The following is a 21287-nucleotide window of genomic DNA, read 5'->3' on the forward strand; positions in this document are numbered from 1 at the left end:
CACTAAGGTCGACAGTCATTAGGTCATTGGTTACTAGGTCGACACGAGCTTTTCACATTTCTTTTTTCATTTTTTAATTTCTTTCATACTTTATGATCCACGTGGACTACGACGATTGGGAATAGTAACCTGAGCGAGGCACCTTGCTCGAAGCATGGCGAGCGAAGCGAACCATGCGAGGGGACAAGGTGCACTAATTGGGGTTCCCCGTCACTTTACGAAGAAAACGGCACCAAAAAAACAACAACCTTGTGTCGACCTAGTACATGTCGACCAATAGTTGTCGACCTAATGACTATCGCCCTAAGTGTGGTCGACCTAATGACCCATACCCTTACTGTGCTGTATGTGACAACAGAGGTGGTCCAACAATACTCATCAGATCACTACTTTGTTTTCTCAAGGTGAGCCCCTAAAGTTGTGCAACCGTCTTACAGGTCCATGTATTAAGGGGGGAGAATGCTAAAAGGCAGAGAAAATCCCTGCACATACCGCTTCTCATTATGTACTAAACCCTCTCCTCAGCGGGTCTAGGGGTCTATTTACTAAGCCCTGGGTGGAGATAAAATGGATGGAGATAAAGCACCAGCCAATCACCTCCTAACTGCCATGTCACAGGCTTAGTAAATAGACCCCTTAAATGAGGTACAGCAGCTGGCTTCTGCTTTGCAGCGGCAGCAGAAAAAGCATGAACGGCTTATGCTCCGTGGTAAGTGCCCAGGTAGTATAATGACACCTTAGTCAGAAAGTTTATGTGGGGGGTGGATAATAATACACAAAAGCCAAGCTGTTTATTCCAATTTTCCCGCATTTCATGGTCATGGGAATATTTATTGAAACTAGTTTTCAACAGCAGCAGAAATCAAAATTTTTAAAAATAAAGGGGACAGTCAGGTAAGGGAGGATTATACGCTGGATGCAGGAATGCTGTCCATGTCATGTATTCCTTCCTTATCAATGACACGCACAGCGAATGAAGGCAGACTTACGATGAACCGCTTCTGGAGCTGGAAGACAGAAAACAAAGAGGTGTGTGTGTACAATCTGCTCTCTTTCTAAAAGGTGTTGGCATAAATTACATTAATGCAAGGGATGCGGAAAACTGCGTTAAAGTGCTAAAATTAGCGGCAGTCCGTATTGAATTATGCAGGTAAAACATACAAATATTGTGACTAGCTTGAGAAGTTGTATCCTCAGGAAGTAAGAACACATGTTCATATATATACAGTAGCTGCTCAATAGCATCAAAATTAGCTACATGTTAGCAGGGTTGTTTTTTTTAAGAACTTTTAAAAGGAAACAGTAATTCCGACATGGAAATCTGTCATCGCTGAGGGATAAGTTTAGCAGATAGTAAAAAAAATAAGATTTTACTCACCGGTAAATCTATTTCTCGTAGTCCGTAGTGGATGCTGGGGACTCCGTAAGGACCATGGGGAATAGCGGCTCCGCAGGAGACTGGGCACAGCTAAGAAAGATTTAGGACTACCTGGTGTGCACTGGCTCCTCCCACTATGACCCTCCTCCAGACCTCAGTTAGGATACTGTGCCCGGAAGAGCTGACACAATAAGGAAGGATTTTGAATCCCGGGTAAGACTCATACCAGCCACACCAATCACACCGTATAACTCGTGATATGATACCCAGTTAACAGTATGAACATAACAGAGCCTCTCAACAGATGGCTCAACAATAACCCTTTTAGTTAACGATAACTATATACAAGTATTGCAGACAGTCCGCACTTGGGACGGGCGCCCAGCATCCACTACGGACTACGAGAAATAGATTTACCGGTGAGTAAAATCTTATTTTCTCTGACGTCCTAGTGGATGCTGGGGACTCCGTAAGGACCATGGGGATTATACCAAAGCTCCCAAATGGGCGGGAGAGTGCGGATGACTCTGCAGCACCGAATGAGAGAACTCAAGGTCCTCCTCAGCCAGGGTATCAAATTTGTAGAATTTTGCAAACGTGTTTGCCCCTGACCAAGTAGCAGCTCGGCAAAGTTGTAAAGCCGAGACCCCTCGGGCAGCCGCCCAAGAAGAGCCCACTTTCCTCGTGGAATGGGCTTTTACAGATTTAGGGTGCGGCAGTCCAGCCGCAGAATGTGCAAGTTGAATCGTGCTACAGATCCAGCGAGCAATCGTCTGCTTAGAAGCAGGAGCACCCAGCTTGTTGGGTGCATACAGGATAAATAGCGAGTCAGTCTTCCTGACTCCAGCTGTCCTGGAAACATATACTTTTCAGGGCCCTGACTATGTCCAGTAACTTGGAATCCTCCAAGTCCCAAGTAGCCGCAGGCACCACAATAGGTTGGTTCACATGAAAAACTGATACCACCTTAGGAAGGAATTGGGAACGAGTCCTCAATTCCGCCTTTCCCATATAAAATACAGATAAGGGCTTTTGTCAATTCTGATACACGCCTGGCCGACGCCAAGGCCCACAGAATGACCACTTTCCACGTGAGGTATTATAGCTCCACGTATTTAAGTGGCTCAACCCAATGCGACTTCAGGAAATCCAACACCACGTTGAGATCCCACGGTGCCACTGGAGGCACAAACGGGGGCTGACTATGCAGCACTCCCTTAACAAAAGTCTGAACTTCAGGCAGTGAAGCCAGTTCCATTTTGGAAGAAAATTGATAGAGCCGAAATCTGGACCTTAATGGAACCCAATTGTAGGCCCATAGTCACCTCTGACTGTAGGAAGTGCAGAAATCGACCTAGCTGAAATTTCTCCTTTGGGGCCTTCCTGGCCTCATAGTACGCAACATATTTCCGCCATATGCGGTGATAATGGTTAGTGTTAACTTCTTTCCTAGCTTTAAATAGCGTAGGGATAACTTCCTCCGGAATTCCCTTTTCCTTCAGGATCCGGCGTTCAACCGCCATGCCGTCCAACGCAGCCGCGGTACGTCTTGGAACAGACAGGCCCCCTGCTGCAGCAGGTCCTGTCTGAGCGGCAGAGGCCATGGGTCCTCTGAGATCATTTCTTGGAGTTCTGGTTACCAAGCTCTTCTTGGCCCACCCGGAACAATGAGTATAGTTCTTACTCCTCTCCTTCTTATTATTCTCATTACCCTGGGTAAGAGAGGCAGAGAAGGGAACACATACACCGACTGGTACACCCACGGTGTTACCAGAGCGTCCACAGCTATCGCCTGAGGGTCCTTGACCTGGCGCAATATCTTTGTAACTTTAAGTTGAGGCGGGACGCTATCATGTCCACCTGTGGCCTTTCCCAACGGTGTACAATCATTTGGAAGACTTCAGGATGAAGTCCCCACTCTCCCGGGTGGAGGTCGTGTCTTCTGAGAAAGTCTGCTTCTCAGTTGTCCACTCCGGGAATGAACACTGCTGACAGTGCTAACACATGATTTTCCGCCCATCGGAGAATCCTTGTGGCTTCTGCCATCGCCATCCTGCTTCTTGTGCCGCCCTGTCATTTACATGAGCGACCGCCGTGATGTTGTCTGACTGGATCAGCACCGGCCGGTGTTGAAGCAGGGGTCTAGCCTGACTTAGGGCATTGTAAATGGCCCTTAGTTCCAGAATATTTATGTGTAGGGAAGTCTCCTGACTTTTCCATAGCCTTGGAAGTTTCTTCCCTGTGTGACTGCCCCCCAGCCTCGAAGGCTGGCATCCGTGGTCACCAGGACCCAGTCCTGTATGCCGAATCTGCGGCCCCCTAGAAGATGAGCACTCTGCAGCCACCACAACAGCGACACCCTGGCCCTTGGAGACAGGGTTATCCGCCGATGCATCTGAAGATGCGACCCGGACCACACGTCCAACCGATTCCACTGGAAAATCCTTGCATGGGACCTGGCGAATGGAATTTCTTCGCGTGCATTGATGCACCGACACCTGTATACGTATTAGGAGTTCTCTGTCTAGAGACGACAACTCCTTGGACTTCTCCTCCGGGAGAAACCCTTTTTATCCTGTTCTGTGTCCAGAACCATACTCAGGAACAGTAGACGCGTCGTAGGAACCAGCTGCAACTTTGGAATATTCAGAATCCAGCCGTGCTGTTGTAGCACTTCCCGAGATAGTGCTACTCCGACGAACAACTGCTCCCTGGACCTCGCCTTTATAAGGAGATCGTCCAAGTACGGGATAATTATTTCGGCCATTACCTTGGTAAATACCTCGGTGCCGGGGACAGACCAACGGCAACGTCTGGAATTGGTAATGACAATCCTGTACCACAATTTTGAGGTACTCCTGGTGAAGAGGGTAAATAGGGACATGCAGGTAAGCATCCTTGATGTCCAGTGATACCATGAAATTCTCCAGGCTTGCAATAATCGCCCTGAGCGATTCCATTTCGAACTTGAACCTTCGTATATAAGTGTTCAAGGCTTTCAATTTTAGAATGGGTCTCACCGAACCGTCTGGTTTCGGTACCACAACATTTTGGAATAGTAACCCCGGCCTTGTTGAAGGAGGGGTACCTTGATTTCACCTGCTGGAAGTGCAGCTTGTGAATTGCCACCAGTACTACCTTTCTCCGAGGGCAGCAGGCAAGGCTGAGGTGAGGTAACGGCGAGGGGGAGTCGCCTCGAACTCCAGCCTGTATCCCTGTGATACTATTTGCAGAACCTAGGGATCCACCTGTGGGCAAACCCACTGGTCCCTGAAGTTCCCGAGACGCGCCCCTACCGCACCTGTCGAGCCCCAACGTCAAGCGGTGGACTCAGAGGAAGCGGGGGAAGATTTTTGATCCTGGGAACTGGCTGCTGGTGCAGCTTTTTCCTTCTTCCCTTGTCTCTGTGCAGAAAGGAAGCGCCTTTGACCCGCTTGCTTTTCTGAAGCCGAAAGGACTGTACCTGAAAATACGGTGCTTTCTTAGGCTGTGAGGAAACCTGAGGTAAAAATTTTTTCTTCCCAGCTGTTGCTGTGGATACGAGGTCCCAGAGACCATCCCCAAACAATTCCTCACCCTTATAAGGCAGAATCTCCATGTGCCTTTTATAGGCAGCATCACCTGTCCACTGCCGGGTTTCTAATACCCTCCTGGCAGAATGGACATTGCATTAATTCTGGATGCCAGCCGGCAAATATCCCTCTGTGCATCCTTTATATATAAAGACGACGTCTTTAATATGCTCTATGTTAGCAAACTATTATCCCTGTCTTAGAGTATTAATATTATCTGACAGGGTATCAGACCACGCTGCAGCAGCACTATTTATGCTGAGGCAATTGCAGGTCTCAGTATATAACCTGAGTGTGTATATACAGACTTCAGGATAGCCTCCTGCTTTTTATCAGCAGGCTCCTTCAAGGTGGCCGTATCCTAAAACGGCAGTGCCACCTTTTTTGACAAACGTGTGAGCGCCTTATCCACCCTAAGGGATATCTCCCAACGTGACCTATCCTCTGGCGGGAAAGGGTACGCCATCAGTAACTTTTTAGAAATTACCAGTTTCTTATTGGGGGAAGCCACGCTACTTTACACACTTCATTCATTCATCTGATGGGGGAACAAAACACTGGCTGCTTTTTCTCCCCAAAAATAAAACCCCTTTTATGTGGTACTTGGGTTCATGTCAGAAATGCGTAACACATTTTTCATTGCCGAGATCATGTAACGGATGTTCCTAGTGGATTGTGTATATGTCTCAACCTCGTTGACACTGGAGTCAGACTCCGTGTCGACATCTGTGTCTGCCATCTGAGGTAACGGGCGCTTTTTTGAGCCCCTGATGGCCTTTGAGACGCCTGGGCAGGCGCGGGCTGAGAAGCCGGCTGTCCCACAGCTGTTTTACGTCATCCAGCCTTGTAAGGAGTTGACATTGTCGGTTAATACCTTCCACCTATCCATCCACTCTGGTGTCGGCCCCACAGGGGACGACATCCCATTTATCGGCCTCTGCTCCACCTCCACGTAACCTTCCTCATCCCACATGTCGACACAGCCGTACCAACACACAGCACACACACAGGACCCCACAAAGTCCTTTGGGGAGACAGAGAGAGAGTATGCCAGCACACACCAGAGCGCTATATAATGCAGGGATTAACACTATAACTGAGTGATTTTTCCCCCCAATAGCTGCTTGTATAAACAATATTGCGCCTAAATTTAGTGCCCCCCCTCTCTTTTTAACCCTTTGAGCCTGAAAACTACAGGGGAGAGCCTGGGGAGCTGTCTTCCAGCTGCACTGTGAAGAGAAAATGGCGCCAGTGTGCTGAGGGAGATAGCGCCGCCCCTTTTTCGCGGACTTTTCTCCCGCTTTTTTATGGATTCTGGCAGGGGTATTTATCACATATATAGCCTCTGGGGCTATATATTGTGATATATTTGCCAGCCAAGGTGTTTTTATTGCTGCTCAGGGCGCCCCCCCCCCCCCCAGCGCCCTGCACCCTCAGTGACCGGAGTGTGAAGTGTGTATGAGGAGCAATGGCGCACAGCTGCAGTGCTGTGCGCTACCTTGGTGAAGACTGATGTCTTCTGCCGCCGATTTTCCGGACTCTTCTTGCTTCTGGCTCTGTAAGGGGGCCGGCGGCGCGGCTCTGGGACCGAACATCAATGGCCGGTTCCATGCGGTCGATCCCTCTGGAGCTAATGGTGTCCAGTAGCCTAAGAAGCCCAAGCTACCACCAGTTAGGTAGGTCCGCTTCTTCTCCCCTTAGTCCCTCGCTGCAGTGAGTCTGTTGCCAGCAGATCTCACTGTAAAATAAAAAACCTAAAATATACTTTCTCTCTAGGAGCTCAGGAGAGCCCCTAGTGTGCATCCAGCTCAGCCGGGCACAGGATTCTAACTGAGGTCTGGAGGAGGGTCATAGTGGGAGGAGCCAGTGCACACCAGGTAGTCCTAAATCTTTCTTAGCTGTGCCCAGTCTCCTGCGGAGCCGCTATTCCCCATGGTCCTTACGGAGTCCCCAGAATCCACTAGGACGTCAGAGAAAACAGAAAAACCACTATACTTGGTTAGACCCTGCAGAACCCTTGTGGCACCATATAAATAATATATAATAATGAATAATAATATTATACACAGGGGATCAAGACCTGAAAGCACCTCTGCAACAGAAGTGAATGGATAGTTGGTTAAGAGGTTATAATATTAAACTTCAAGCTCTGTCCACTAGTAACAGAGAATGGTATCTATAATGAAAATAAGATTAGTTTGCATATAGTAAGTGTAGAAGAGCTTAGGATAGTAAATTAAAAGAAAAATGCCAACATTTCTGAATCTATAATCCCTAATTTATATGTAAAAGTTTAGTAGAGTTCATGCAACTTTCACAAAAGACAAATGAAAGTGCATATGCAGGCTAATGCCCAGCTCCTGCCACTGCACCTGGCCAGCATCAGTGGATTGAACGCAGTTATATGAAAAAGCTACTCGCACTACTCTGTTCAAAGCCAATGGCGCTGGGTTTCAGGACGTAACTGTGGAAGCTGGGCATAGACAGAAATATGAAAACTCCTTGCGCCTCCTGCATATTGGAAATCTGCAGGAAGAGGAACATGTTAGATGCTCCCTACTAGTTACTGCATCTAACCAATATTTACTGTAGGTTTGCCATTTGCAAAAACCCCAAAACAAAGAAGTCCAAAAAGCGGACCTTTAATATTCCTAATAATCTCTTACCTCTGCTATACATTTCTTTAGAAGCTCTACTGCCTCTTCCCGTGTGAGATCTGAAAGAAAAAAATGTATCAGACTATAGAAAAGAACAAGATGAAGGCTGGATAGCATGTCATGGCCCTCAAGTTATGTTTTCAGTAAGGACCAGCAAATTAAAGATTTGTAATAAAAATCAATGGGGCAGATGTATTAACCTGGAGAAGTGATAAAGCAGTGATAAATGGAAGGTGATAACGCACCCGCCAATCATTATGGATTTGAAAAATGACAGGAGCTGATTGGCTTGTGCGTTATAATCTTCCACTTATCACTGCTTTATCCCTACTCCAGGCTTAATACATCTGCCCCAATATTGCTTACAACCCTACTTACAGAGTGATGTGAATATGTATGACACCTTAGGTACAATACGGATATCTGGTTTTCACCTGACTGCGCTCATCCCCTACAGTTTGAGTACTTGTGAAATGATGCAAATGGATACTTATATAAAGGTGTGTTTTACTTTCACATGTATCAAATATGACACTCAATATAATGAAACAGTGCAGATAAATATTGTGGTACATAAAAAAGGTGGTAATCACAATGTGTGCTCCACGGGGAGCACCTGTTTAACTCAGTCCTTTAATCACTCAAATTGGTGATTAAATCCTTTAGGATCTTGACGTGTGTGTTCTGACACCTTAGGTACTCCTGGAAATTCCCTAGGATTCAAATTCCTAAGAATCTGTGCAACCCTCCCACCTCCACCATCAAAGCACAGGTTTAAAATAAAAAGCCCAAGGCACACGTTGGTGACGCTATAACATAGGCTTCATTGCAGAACGCTGACCAAAGAATATGAGAACACATTTACAGGGATAACCACACACTTACCACCCTAATGAAGTGTAGTTTTCTTAATGAAACTTTAATAGCAATAAGCTTGACTTTCCCACTTTCTATAGCTTCCATGGGTAAAAAACATGTTGCATATGTAACAAGTCTTCCCAATAACGAGAATGCTAATCGATTAGTTATGTTGGTGAGGGAGGCATGACGGAATTCCAGCCTCATGTGTCTGGGATGAGAGCTTTCGGGACTACCGAATAAGCTCCATGTGCCGCCTCGGGCTATGATGGGTTCCTTTGAGGCAGGAGGGTACATTTTACCACCAGTACATGCTGAGCAGTATTGGTTTATGGCTCTTTGTTAGTTTTATAGAGAAGCCACTTAAAAAGTGGAAAGAAAAACTTGCTGAGTAACAAACAGTACTACATTCTGACAAGACTAGAAAAGTCTGACACTTTAAGAAGGTCATCCCACAAGGGAAAAGCCAGCACAAGTGAAGAAATATGGAGCTCTAGAAACAGCCTGCCTTTCAGGAATAAAGTTCACTGCCTAAATGTCCATGATACTGTGAAACGCAGTTTGGTATTCAGCTAAAAAACATGGTACTAGTTTATTCTTAAATGGAGACTCCGCTTTTTATAGCGTAACTAGCTATGTACAATGATTATTATTCTAGTCCCAGGGAAATGTACAAAACCTACAGTGGACAGAACAAGCAACTTTAAGTAGGAGGGTTTCAGATGGTTTGTGCAGTTGATCTAAAAAACAAGACTGGGTAGTTTATCACGGGGTATCCCAGACAATGTAATGTTTAGCATTACCGCCTCACAGCACTGAGGTCATTGGTTCGATTCCCACCATGGCCCTAACTGTGTGGAGTTTGTATATTCTCCCCATGCTTGCGTGGATTTCCTCCGGGTACTCCAGTTTCCTCCCATAATCCAAAAATATACTGGTAGATTAATTGGCACCCAACAAAAAAAAAAATTAACCCTAGCATGAATGTGTGTGCATGTACATGTGGTAGAGAATATAGACTGCAAGGTCCACTGGGGCAGGGACTGACGTGAATGGCCAAATATTCTCTGTGGAATATGTGTGAGCCATATAAATAACTGCTGATAAATAAATAAATCCAATTTATTTGATTACAATTATATTCTCTGAGTGTTCATATTGCTTTCATCAATCAATATCTGAGACTTTGTGTGATGGAGAATGGCTGTCGCACACCGAGGAACCATTGTTTCTCCTACACAACAGTGCACAAAAACCCTGCACGATGAACTAAAAATATTTAAAAAAAATGTTGATTCAATGGTCCATAAGACCTTCTTCCAGTCTTCAGAAGTCCACTGGCATTGCCTCATGGCCCAGGCAAGCCTTTTGGTAATTGCTGCATTACAGCTGTAAGTTCTTAGCCCAATACTTGCTCACTGTAAAATGCTTGTCTTTTTTCTAAACTCTGAAAGTCCCGTTACCAATTCTAGGTTGCTCACTGGGCTAGAATTGCATAATTTGCAATAGAAACTAAATAAAAGGTGGCATACTGAAATGCTGAACGGGTAGTGTAAATGTGGAGTTATCCATCAAGTCATTATTTATTAACAGTGTCTTATATAGCGCAGCATATTCCGTTGCGCTTTACAATTAGAACAACATTAATAGAACAAAACTGGGTAAAAACAGACAGACATGGAGGTAAGAAGGCCCTGCCCGAAAGCTTACAATCTATACGTTTCATTAATGTAGTATTATTCAGGGTTGTATGTGAGGGCACAGTTTTAGCAAAGAGTTTAGCGTTAATTGGGACTAGTAGGGAGAATGAAGACTTATAGCCATGCAGAAGAGCACAACCACAATTGAAAGCTAAAACTTAATGCCATAGACATAGTGGGTTAAATTTTCTATCTATCTATCTCAAAAGCACTTCAAGATGCTTGGAAGGAAGGTGCATGGACTGAAGAATTATAATAATGCTGCCCAGACCTCCACATTCCCATTAATAACATCTCAGACTCGGAATATTTACTGAACTACTGCTAGTTAAAGAAAAAGCCATAAGGCTAGATAGGAATGATAGTGATGCAATAGTTAAAAATAAGAATTTACTTACCGATAATTCTATTTCTCGGAGTCCGTAGTGGATGCTGGGGTTCCTGAAAGGACCATGGGGAATAGCGGCTCCGCAGGAGACAGGGCACAAAAGTAAAGCTTTTACAGGTCAGGTGGTGTGTACTGGCTCCTCCCCCTATGACCCTCCTCCAGACTCCAGTTAGGTACTGTGCCCGGACGAGCGTACACAATAAGGGAGGATTTTGAATCCCGGGTAAGACTCATACCAGCCACACCAATCACACCGTACAACTTGTGATCTAAACCCAGTTAACAGTATGATAACAGAGGAGCCTCTGAAAGATGGCTTCCTAAACAATAACCCGAATTAGTTAACAATAACTATGTACAAGTATTGCAGATAATCCGCACTTGGGATGGGCGCCCAGCATCCACTACGGACTCCGAGAAATAGAATTATCGGTAAGTAAATTCTTATTTTCTCTATCGTCCTAAGTGGATGCTGGGGTTCCTGAAAGGACCATGGGGATTATACCAAAGCTCCCAAACGGGCGGGAGAGTGCGGATGACTCTGCAGCACCGAATGAGAGAACTCCAGGTCCTCCTTTGCCAGGGTATCAAATTTGTAAAAATTTACAAACGTGTTCTCCCCTGACCACGTAGCTGCTCGGCAGAGTTGTAATGCCGAGACCCCTCGGGCAGCCGCCCAAGATGAGCCCACCTTCCTTGCGGAATGGGCCTTAACAGATTTAGGCTGTGGCAGGCCTGCCACAGAATGTGCAAGTTGAATTTTGTTACAAATCCAACGAGCAATCGACTGCTTAGAAGCAGGTGCACCCAACTTGTTGGGTGCATACAGTATAAACAGCGAGTCAGATTTTCTGACTCCAGCCGTCCTTTAAATGTATATTTTTAAGGCTCTGACAACGTCCAACAACTTGGAGTCCTTCAAGTCGTCTGTAGCCGCAGGCACTACAATAGGCTGGTTCAGGTGAAACGCTGATACCACCTTAGGGAGAAAATGCGGACGCGTCCGCAGCTCTGCCCTATGTCGAATGGAAAATTAAATAAGGGCTTTTATAAAACAAAGCCGCCAGTTCAGATACTCTCCCGGCCGAAGCCAGGGCCAGTAACATAGTCACTTTCCATGTGAGATATTTCAAATCCACATTCTTTAGTGGTTCAAACCAATTGGATTTGAGGAAATCTAAAACTACATTTAGATCCCACGGTGCCACCTTAGGCACCACAGGAGGCTGTATATGCAGTACTCCTTAGATAAAAATCTGGACCTCAGGGACTGAGGCCAATTCTTTTTGGAAGAATATTGATAGGGCCGAAATTTGAACCTCAATAGATCCCAATTTGAGACCCATAGACAATCCTGATTGCAGGAAATGTAGGAAAACGACCCAGTTGAAATTCCTCCATCGGAGCACTCCGCTGCTCGCACCACGCAACATATTTTCGCCAAATACGGCGATAATGCTTCGCGGTGCCTTCCTTCCTTGCCTTTATCAAGGTAGGAATGACTTCTTCTGGAATGCCTTTTCCTTTTATGATCTGGCATTCAAACGCCATGCCGTCAAACGCAGCCGCGGTAAGTCTTGAAAAAGACAAGGACCCTGCTGAAGCAGGTCCCTTCTCAGAAGTAGAGGCCACGGATCGTCCGTGACCATCTCTTGAAGTTCCGGGTACCAAGTCCTTCTTGGCCAATCCGGAGCCACTAGTCTTACTCCTCTTTGCCGTATAATCCTCAATACCTTTGGTATGAGAGGCAGAGGAGGAAACACATATACCGACTGGTACACCCAAGGTGTTACCAGCGCGTCCACAGCTATTGCCTGCGGATCTCTTGACCTGGCGCAATACCTGTCCAGTGTTTTGTTGAGGCGAGACGCCATCATGTCCACCATTGGTTTTACCCAACGGTTTAATAGCATGTGGAAAACTTCTGGATGAAGTCCCCACTCTCCCGGGTGAAGGTCGTGTCTGCTGAGGAAGTCTGCTTCCCAGTTGTCCACGCCCGGGATGAATACTGCTGACAGTGCTATCACGTGATTCTCCGCCCAGCGAAGGATCCTGGCAGCTTCTGCCATTGCCCTCCTGCTTCTTGTGCCGCCCTGTCTGTTTACATGGGCGACTGCCGTGATGTTGTCCGACTGGATCAACACCGGTCTTCCTTGAAGCAGAGGTTCCGCCTGGCTTAGAGCATTGTAGATTGCTCTTAGTTCCAGAATGCTTATGTGAAGAGACTTTTTCAGGCTCGACCACACTCCCTGGAAATTTCTTCCCTGTGTGACTGCTCCCCAGCCTCTCAGGCTGGCATCCGTGGTCACCAGGATCCAATCCTGCATGCCGAATCTGCGGCCCTCCAATAGATGAGCCTCCTGCAACCACCACAGAAGGGATACCCTTGTCCTCGGCGACAGGGTTATCCGCAGGTGCATCTGAAGATGCGACCCTGACCATTTGTCCAACAGATCCCTTTGCATGGAATCTGCCGAAAGGGATTGCTTCGTAAGAAGCTACCATTTTTTCCCAGGACTCTTGTGCATTGATGTACAGACACCTTTCCTGGTTTTAGGAGGTTCCTGACCAGGTCAGATAACTCCTTGGCTTTTTCTTCGGGAAGAAAAACCTTTTTCTGAACTGTGTCCAGAATCATCCCCAGGAACAGCAGACGAGTTGTCGGCATTAATTGGGATTTTGGAATATTCAGAATCCATCCGTGCTGCTTTAGCACCTCTTGAGATAGTGCTAAACCCATCTCTAGCTGTTCTCTGGACCTTGCCCTTATTAGGAGATCGTCCAAGTATGGGATAATTAATACGCCTTTTCTTCGAAGAAGAAATATTATCTCGGCCATTACCTTTGTAAAGACCCGAGGTGCCGTGGACAAACCAAACGGCAGCGTCTGAAACTGATAGTGACAGTTTTGTACAACGAACCTGAGGTACCCCTGGTGTGAGGGGTAATTGGAACGTGGAGATACGCATCCTTGATGTCCAAGGATACCATAAAGTCCCCTTCTTCCAGGTTCGCTATCACTGCTCTGAGTGACTCCATCTTGAACTTGAACTTGAACTTCTTTATGTACAGGTTCAAGGACTTCAGATTTAGAATAGGCCTTACCGAGCCATCCGGCTTCGGTACCACAAAAAGAGTGGAATAATACCCCTTCCCTTGTTGTAGAAGAGGTACCTTGACTATCACCTGCTGAGAATACAGCTTGTGAATGGCTTCCAAAACCGTCTCCCTTTCTGACGTTGGTAAAGCAGACTTCAGGAAACGGCGAGGTGGCTCTGTCTCTAATTTCAACCTGTACCCCTGAGATATTATCTGCAGGATCCAGGGATTTACCTGCGAGTGAGCCCACTGCGCGCTGTAATTCTTGAGACGACCGCCTACCGCCCCCGAGTCCGCTTGCGAAGCCCCAGCGTCATGCTGAGGCTTTTGTAGAAGCCGGGGAGGGCTTCGGTTCCTGGGAAGGAGCTGCCTGTTGCTGTCTCTTCCCTCGTCCTCTGCCTCGTGGCAGATATGAATAGCCCTTTGCTCTCTTATTTTTAAAGGAACGAAAGGGCTGCGGTTGAAAGGTCGGTGCCTTTTTCTGTTGGGGAGTGACTTGAGGTAGAAAGGTGGATTTCCCGGCCGTAGCCGTGGCCACCAAATCCGATAGACCGACCCCAAATAACTCCTCTACGCATCGCCTGTCCACTGTCGTGTCCATAAAGCTCTTCTGGCCGAAATGGACATAGCACTTACCCGTGATGCCAGTGTGCAGATATCTCTCTGTGCATCACGCATATAAAGAAATGCATCCTTTATTTGTTCTAACGACAGTAAAATATTGTCCCTGTCCAGGGTATCAATATTTTCGATCAGGGACTCTGACCAAACTACCCCAGCACTGCACATCCAGGCAGTCGCAATAGCTGGTCGTAGTATAACACCTGCATGTGTGTATATACCTTTTTGGATATTTTCCATCCTCCTATCTGATGGATCTTTAAGTGCGGCCGTCTCAGGAGAGGGTAACGCCACTTGTTTTGATAAGCGTGTTAGCGCTTTGTCCACCCTAGGAGGTGTTTCCCAGCGCTCCCTAACCTCTGGCGGGAAAGGGTATAAAGCCAATAACTTCTTTGAAATTAGCAGTTTTTTATCGGGGCACCCCACGCTTCATCACACACGTCATTTAATTCTTCTGATTCGGTAAAAACTACTGGTAGTTTTTTCACACCCCACATAATACCCTGTTTAGTGGTACCTGTAGTATCAGCTAAATGTAACATCTCCTTTATTGCCAAAATCATATAACGTGTGGCCCTACTGGAAAATACGGTTGATTCGTCACCTTCACCACCGGAATCAGTGCCTGTGTCTGGGTCTGTGTCGACCGACTGAGGCAAGGGGCGTTTTACAGCCCCTGACGGTGTTTGAGGCGCCTGGACAGGCACTAATTGAGTGTCCGGCCGCCTCATGTCGGCAAACGACTGCTTAAGCGAGTTGACGCTATCCCGTAATTCCACAAATAAAGGCATCCATTCTGGTGTCGACCCCCTAGGAGGTGACATCCTCATATTTGGCAATTGCTCCGCCTCCACACCAATAACGTCCTCATACATGTCGACACACACGTACCGACACACAGCAGACACACAGGGAATGCTCTATACGAAGACAGGACCCACTAGCCCTTTGGGGAGACAGAGGGAGAGTCTGCCAGCACACACCAAAAAGCGCTATATATGACAGGGATAGCCTTATGATTAAGTGCTCCCTTATAGCTGCTTTTATATTAATATATTGCCATTTATTTTGCCCCCCCTCTCTGTTATACCCTGTTTCTGTAGTGCAGTGCAGGGGAGAGACCTGGGAGCCTTCCTGACCAGCGGAGCTGTGACAGAAAATGGCGCCGTGTGCTGAGGAGATAGGCCCCGCCCCTTTTTCGGCGGGCTCGTCTCCCGCTATTTAGTACATTTAGGCAGGGGTAAATATCTCCATATAGCCTCTGGGGCTATATGTGAGGTATTTTTAGCCTTTTTAAAGGTTTTCATTTGCCTCCCAGGGCGCCCCCCCCCCAGCGCCCTGCACCCTCAGTGACTGCCGTGTGAAGTGTGCTGAGAGGAAAATGGCGCACAGCTGCAGTGCTGTGCGCTACCTTAAGAAGACTGCAGGAGTCTTCAGCCGCCGATTCTGGACCTCTTCTTGCTTCAGCATCTGTGAGGGGGCCGGCGGCGTGGCTCCGGTGACCATCCAGGCTGTACCTGTGATCGTCCCTCTGGAGCTTCATGTCCAGTAGCCAAGAAGCCAATCCATCCTGCACGCAGGTGAGTTCACTTCTTCTCCCCTCTGTCCCTCGTTGCAGTGATCCTGTTGCCAGCAGGAATCACTGTAAAATAAAAAACCTAAGCTAAACTCTCTAAGCAGCTCTTTATGAGAGCCACCTAGAATTGCACCCTTCTCGGCCGGGCACAAAAATCTAACTGGAGTCTGGAGGAGGGTCATAGGGGGAGGAGCCAGTACACACCACCTGACCTGTAAAAGCTTTACTTTTGTGCCCTGTCTCCTGCGGAGCCGCTATTCCCCATGGTCCTTTCAGGAACCCCAGCATCCACTTAGGACGATAGAGAAATAAACATTAAAAATATAGGAATGGTCTGTATTCTATATATTTCTTTAGTGGTGCTAATATGAATATACAAACTGCTAGGACTGACTGATGCTACATACACAATATCTTTTTTTTGTGAGGCTTTGGTTTTCATTGGGGAGTGGGGGCAGTTAACAATTATAAAAAAAAAAGCCACCCAAATCAGAATGTAAAACATGACAGGCCCCCACCACAGCCGTCTCAGTTTTATATGTACAGCCATTGCATGATCATCAGGGAATACGGAGATACAGGTAGCCATACACGGTCAGTGGCTACAGGTGGACACCTCTTCTCCTGTTCCTTGCACTGGTGATGCCGAGGTTGATTTTATCTCTCACGGGAGACGCTGAAGAGACTAAAAAGGTGCCAATGCCCTCCTCCACTTAGAGTCTGCACAGTTGCCGATTTCGCAGCCGTCTATTGGACGGGGAGACATGGCAGGAACTTAGACAGTGACTGGCTGCAGAGCACATTCCCAGGAACCCACTCATTTTGTACAAGCATTTGATCCTAATCACCAGGGCATAAATGGGATCCCTGGTGATGGGTGCAGTTGAACATTGAGGCAGCACATCATTGAACACTGGATCCACCCTCCAAGTTCGCAATGAAGCTAAAATAAAATAAGATTTTAAACCTACCGGTAAATCTATTTCTCCTAGTCCGTAGAGGATAGTGGGGACTCCCTAAGGGCCAGGGGGTATAGACGGGCTCCGCAGGAGATAGGGCACCTAAAAAGAACTTTGACTATGGGTGTGCACTGGCTCCTCCCTCTATGCCCCTCCTCCAGACCTCAGTTAGAGAACTGTGCCCAGAGGAGATGGACAATACAAGGCAGGATTTAGCAATCCAAGGGCAAGATTCATACCAGCCCACACCAATCATACCATGTAACCTGGAACATACATAACCAGTTAACAGTATGAACAAACGACAGTAACGGTCCAAGAACGATGTCAACTGTAACATAACCCTTATGTAAGCAACAACTATATACAAGTCTTGCAGAGTTTCCGCACTGGGACGGGTGCCCAGCATCCTCTACTGACTAGGAGAAATAGATTTACCGGTAGGTTTAAAATCTTATTTTCTCTTACGTCCTAGAGGATGCTGGGGACTCCGTAAGGACCATGGGTTTATACCAAAGCATCCAATCGGGCGGGAGAGTGCGTATGACTCTGCAGCACCGACTGAGCAAACGCTAGGTCCTCATCAGCCAGGGTATCAAACTTGTAGAATTTAGCAAAAGTGTTTGACCCCGGCCAAGTCGCCGCTCTGCAAAGTTGTAATGCCGAGACGCCTCGGGCAGCCGCCCAAGAAGAGCCCACCTTTCTAGTGGAATGGGCCGTAACCGAATTCGGTACCGGCAATCCAGCCGTAGAATGAGCCTGCTGAATCGTATTACAGATCCAGCGAGCAATAGTCTGCTTCAAAGCAGGTGCGCCAATCTTATTGGCCGCATACAGGACAAACAGAGCCTCTCTTTTCCTAATTCTAGCCGTCCTGGCTACATAAATCTTTAAGGCCCTGACTACGTCCAGGGATCTGGAATCCTCCAGGTCACTTGTAGCCACAGGCACCACAATAGGTTGATTCACATGGAATGAAGAAACCACCGTAGGCAAAAATTGCGGACGTGTCCTCAATTCAGCTCGATCCACATGAAAAATCAAGTAGGGGCTTTTGTGTGACAAAGCCGCCAATTCTGATACTCGCCTTGCCGATGCCAAGGCCAACAACATGACCACCTTCCAAGTAAGAAATTTCAACTCAACCTTGTTAAGCGGTTCAAACCAGTGTGATTTTAGGAACTGCAACACCACATTGAGGTCCCACGGTTCCACTGAAGGCACAAAAGGAGGCTAGATGTGTAGCACTCCCTTTACAAACGTCTGGACTTCTGGAAGAGAAGCCAATTCCTTCTGAAAGAAAATGGAGATGGCCGAAATCTGAACCTTAACAGAGGCTAATTTCAGGCCCATATCCACTCCTGTCTGTAGGAAGTGGAGAAAACGACCCAGATGAAAATCTTCCGTAGGTGCATTCTTGGTCTCACACCAAGACCCATACTTTCGCCAGATACGGTGATAATGCTTAACCGTCACCTCCTTCCTAGCCTTTATTAAAGTAGGGATGACCTCTTCCGGAATCCCCTTTTTCGCTAGGATTCGGCGTTCAACCGCCATGCCGTCAAACGTAACCGCGGTAAGTCCCGAAATACACAGGGCCCCTGTTGCAACAGGTCTTCCCTCAGAGGAAGAGGCCAGGGATCTCCTGTGAGCATCTCTTGTAGATCTGAGTACCAGGCCCTTCGAGGCCAGTCTGGGACAACGAGTATCGTCTGTACTCTTCTTTGCCTTATGATCCTCAACACTTGTGATGAGAGGAAGAGGAGGAAACACGTAGACCGATTTGAACACCCACGGTGTTATCAGAGCATCTATTGCCACTGCCTGAGGGTCCTGAGGCCTTGCACAATACCTCCGAAGCTTTTTGTTGAGGCGTGACGCCATCATGTCTATTTGAGGAGTTCCCCAAAGACGTGTTATGTCTGCAAAGACTTCTTGATGAAGTCCCCACTCTCCTGGATGGAGATCGTGTCTGCTGAGGAAGTCTGCTTCCCAGTTGTCCAATCCCGGAATGAACACTGCTGTCAGAGCGCTTACATGATTTTTCCGCCCAGCGAAGAATCCTGGTGGCTTCCGCCATCGCAACTCTGCTTCTTGTCCCGCCTTGGCGGTTCACATGAACCACTGCTGTGACATTGTCTGATTGAATCAGAACCAGTAGGTTTCGAAAAAGACTCTCCGCTTGTCGAAGGCCGTTGTAAATGGCCCTGAGTTCCAACACATTGATGTGTAGACAGGACTCCTGGTCTGACCAAAGTCCCTGAAAGTTTTTTCCCTGTGTGACCGCTCCCCATCCTCGGAGGCTCGCGTCCGTGGTAACCAGGATCCAGTCCTGAATTCCGAACTGGCGACCCTCCAGCAGGTGAGCACTTTGCAACCACCACAGGAGAGACACTCTGGCCCCTGGGGACAGAGTTATTTTCCGATGTAAGTGCAGATGGGACCCGGACCACTTGTCCAGAAGGTCCCATTGAAAAGTCCTTGCATGGAACCTTCCGAAGGGAATGGCCTTGTAGGCCGCCACCATTTTTCCCAGAACTCGAGTGCATTGGTGAACTGACACCCTTTTCGGTTTTAGCAGGTCTCTGACCATGTTCTGGATGTCCTGGGCTCTCTCTATTGGGAGGAAGACCTTCATTTGTTCCGTATCCAGTATCATACCTAGGAACGGTAGTCGAGTTGTTGGAATCAACTGTGACTTCGGTAGATTTAGAATCCAACCGTGTTGCTGGAGCACTCTCAGAGAGAGTGCCACACTGCTCAGCAATTTCTCCCTTGATCTCACTTTTATCAGGAGATCGTCCAAGTTTTGGATAATTGTGACTCCATGCTTGCGCAGGACCATCATCATTTCCGCCATTATCTTGGTGAAAATCCTCGGGGCCGTGGAAAGTCCAAACGGCAACGTCTGAAATTGGTAATGACAATCCTGTACAGCGAATCTCAGGTATTCCTGATGGGGGGCATATATGGGGACATGAAGGTACGCATCCTTTATGTCCAGAGACACCATAAACTCCCCCTCCTCCATGTTGGCTATTATCGCTCTGAGTGATTCCATTTTGAATTTGAATCTTTTTATGTACAGGTTTAGGGATTTCAGATTCAAAATCGGTCTGACTGAACCGTCCGGTTTCGGGACCACAAATAGGGTTGAGTAGTAACCTCTTCCCTGCTGGTGCAGGGGAACCTTGATTATCACTTGCTGTATACACAGCGTTTGAATTGCAGCTAACACTACATCCCTTTCCGATGTGGAAGCTGGTAGGGCCGATTTGAAAAATCGGCGCGGGGGCACCTCCTCGAATTCCAGTTTGTACCCCTGGGAATTTCCAACACCCAGGGATTCAGGTCTGATCTGACCCAGGCCTGACTGAAAAGTCAAAGATGTGCCCCCACCGGTGCGGACTCCCTCAGGGGAGCCCCAGCATCATGCTGTGGATTTTGGACCAGCCGGGGAGGACTTTTGGTCCTGGGCACCTGCCGAAGCAGGTGCTCTTTTGCCTCTGCCCTTACCTCTGGCGAGGAAAGAGGATCCCCGACCTCTTCTGGACTTGTGCGACCGAAAGGACTGCATCTGATAGGGTGTTACTTTCTTTTGCTGTTGGGGAATATATGGTAAAAAATTTGATTTACCTGCTGTAGCTGTGGAAACCAGGTCCGTCAGCCCATCCCCAAACAATACCTCACCCTTATAGGGTAATACTTCCATATGTTTTTTGGAATCCGCATCACCCGTCCACTGGCGAGTCCATAAGGATCTTCTAGCCGAGATAGACATGGCATTGGCCCTAGAAGCTAGCAGTCCAATGTCCCTTTGAGCATCCCTCATAAATAAGACTGCGTCTTTAATATGGGCTAGAGTTAAGAATATAGCATCCTTATCCATATTTTCAAATTGATCTGTCAGCTCATCTGTCCAAGCTGCAATTGTGCTACACACCCATGCCGACGCAATTGTCGGTCTTAGCACAGCACCCGTATGAGAATAAATACACTTTAAGGTAGTTTCTTGCCTGCGATCTGCAGGGTCCTTAAGGGCCGCTGTGTTAGGAGACGGTAGCGCCACTTTCTTGGACAAGCGCGTCAGTGGGGGGTGATTCCCAAATCTCCCTATCCTGCTTAGGGAAGGGGTATGCCATATAAATTCTTTTGGGGATCTGCGGTCTCTTTTCCGGAGTCTCCCAAGCTTTTCCAAAGAAATCATTTAATTCATGAGATGTGGGAAAATTAATAATCTGTTTCTTTTCCTTAAACATGTGTACCCTTGTGTCGGGGACCGAGGGTTCATCCTCAATATGCAACACATCCCTTATTGCCACAATCATACACTGAATGGTTTTAGTCACCCTAGGGTGCAATTTTACTTCGTCATAGTCGACACTGGAATCAGAATCCGTGTCGGTAGTAGTGTCTTGTGTTAAGGAACGCTTTTGAGACCCCGACGGGCCCTGTGAGTCGGTCCAATCCGAGGATTGA

General features: G+C 47.3%; 1 protein-coding gene across 1 annotated transcript in view; it reads right to left on the reverse strand.

Moving 5' to 3' along the window:
- Nucleotides 1–790: 790 nt before the first annotated feature.
- Nucleotides 791–21287, reverse strand: part of PSMB2 (proteasome 20S subunit beta 2) — an 81725-nt gene continuing 61228 nt past the window's right edge. The window contains exons 5-6 of the mRNA XM_063954454.1: nucleotides 7617–7666; nucleotides 791–1007 (exon numbers count right to left, since the gene is read on the reverse strand). Coding sequence (XP_063810524.1) covers nucleotides 906–1007; nucleotides 7617–7666 — 152 coding nt within the window. The 3' untranslated portion in view covers nucleotides 791–905. The remainder of the gene's footprint in view (nucleotides 1008–7616; nucleotides 7667–21287) is intronic.

This window comes from Pseudophryne corroboree, chromosome 2 (assembly GCF_028390025.1).
Source record: "Pseudophryne corroboree isolate aPseCor3 chromosome 2, aPseCor3.hap2, whole genome shotgun sequence".
Lineage (NCBI taxonomy): Eukaryota > Metazoa > Chordata > Amphibia > Anura > Myobatrachidae > Pseudophryne > Pseudophryne corroboree.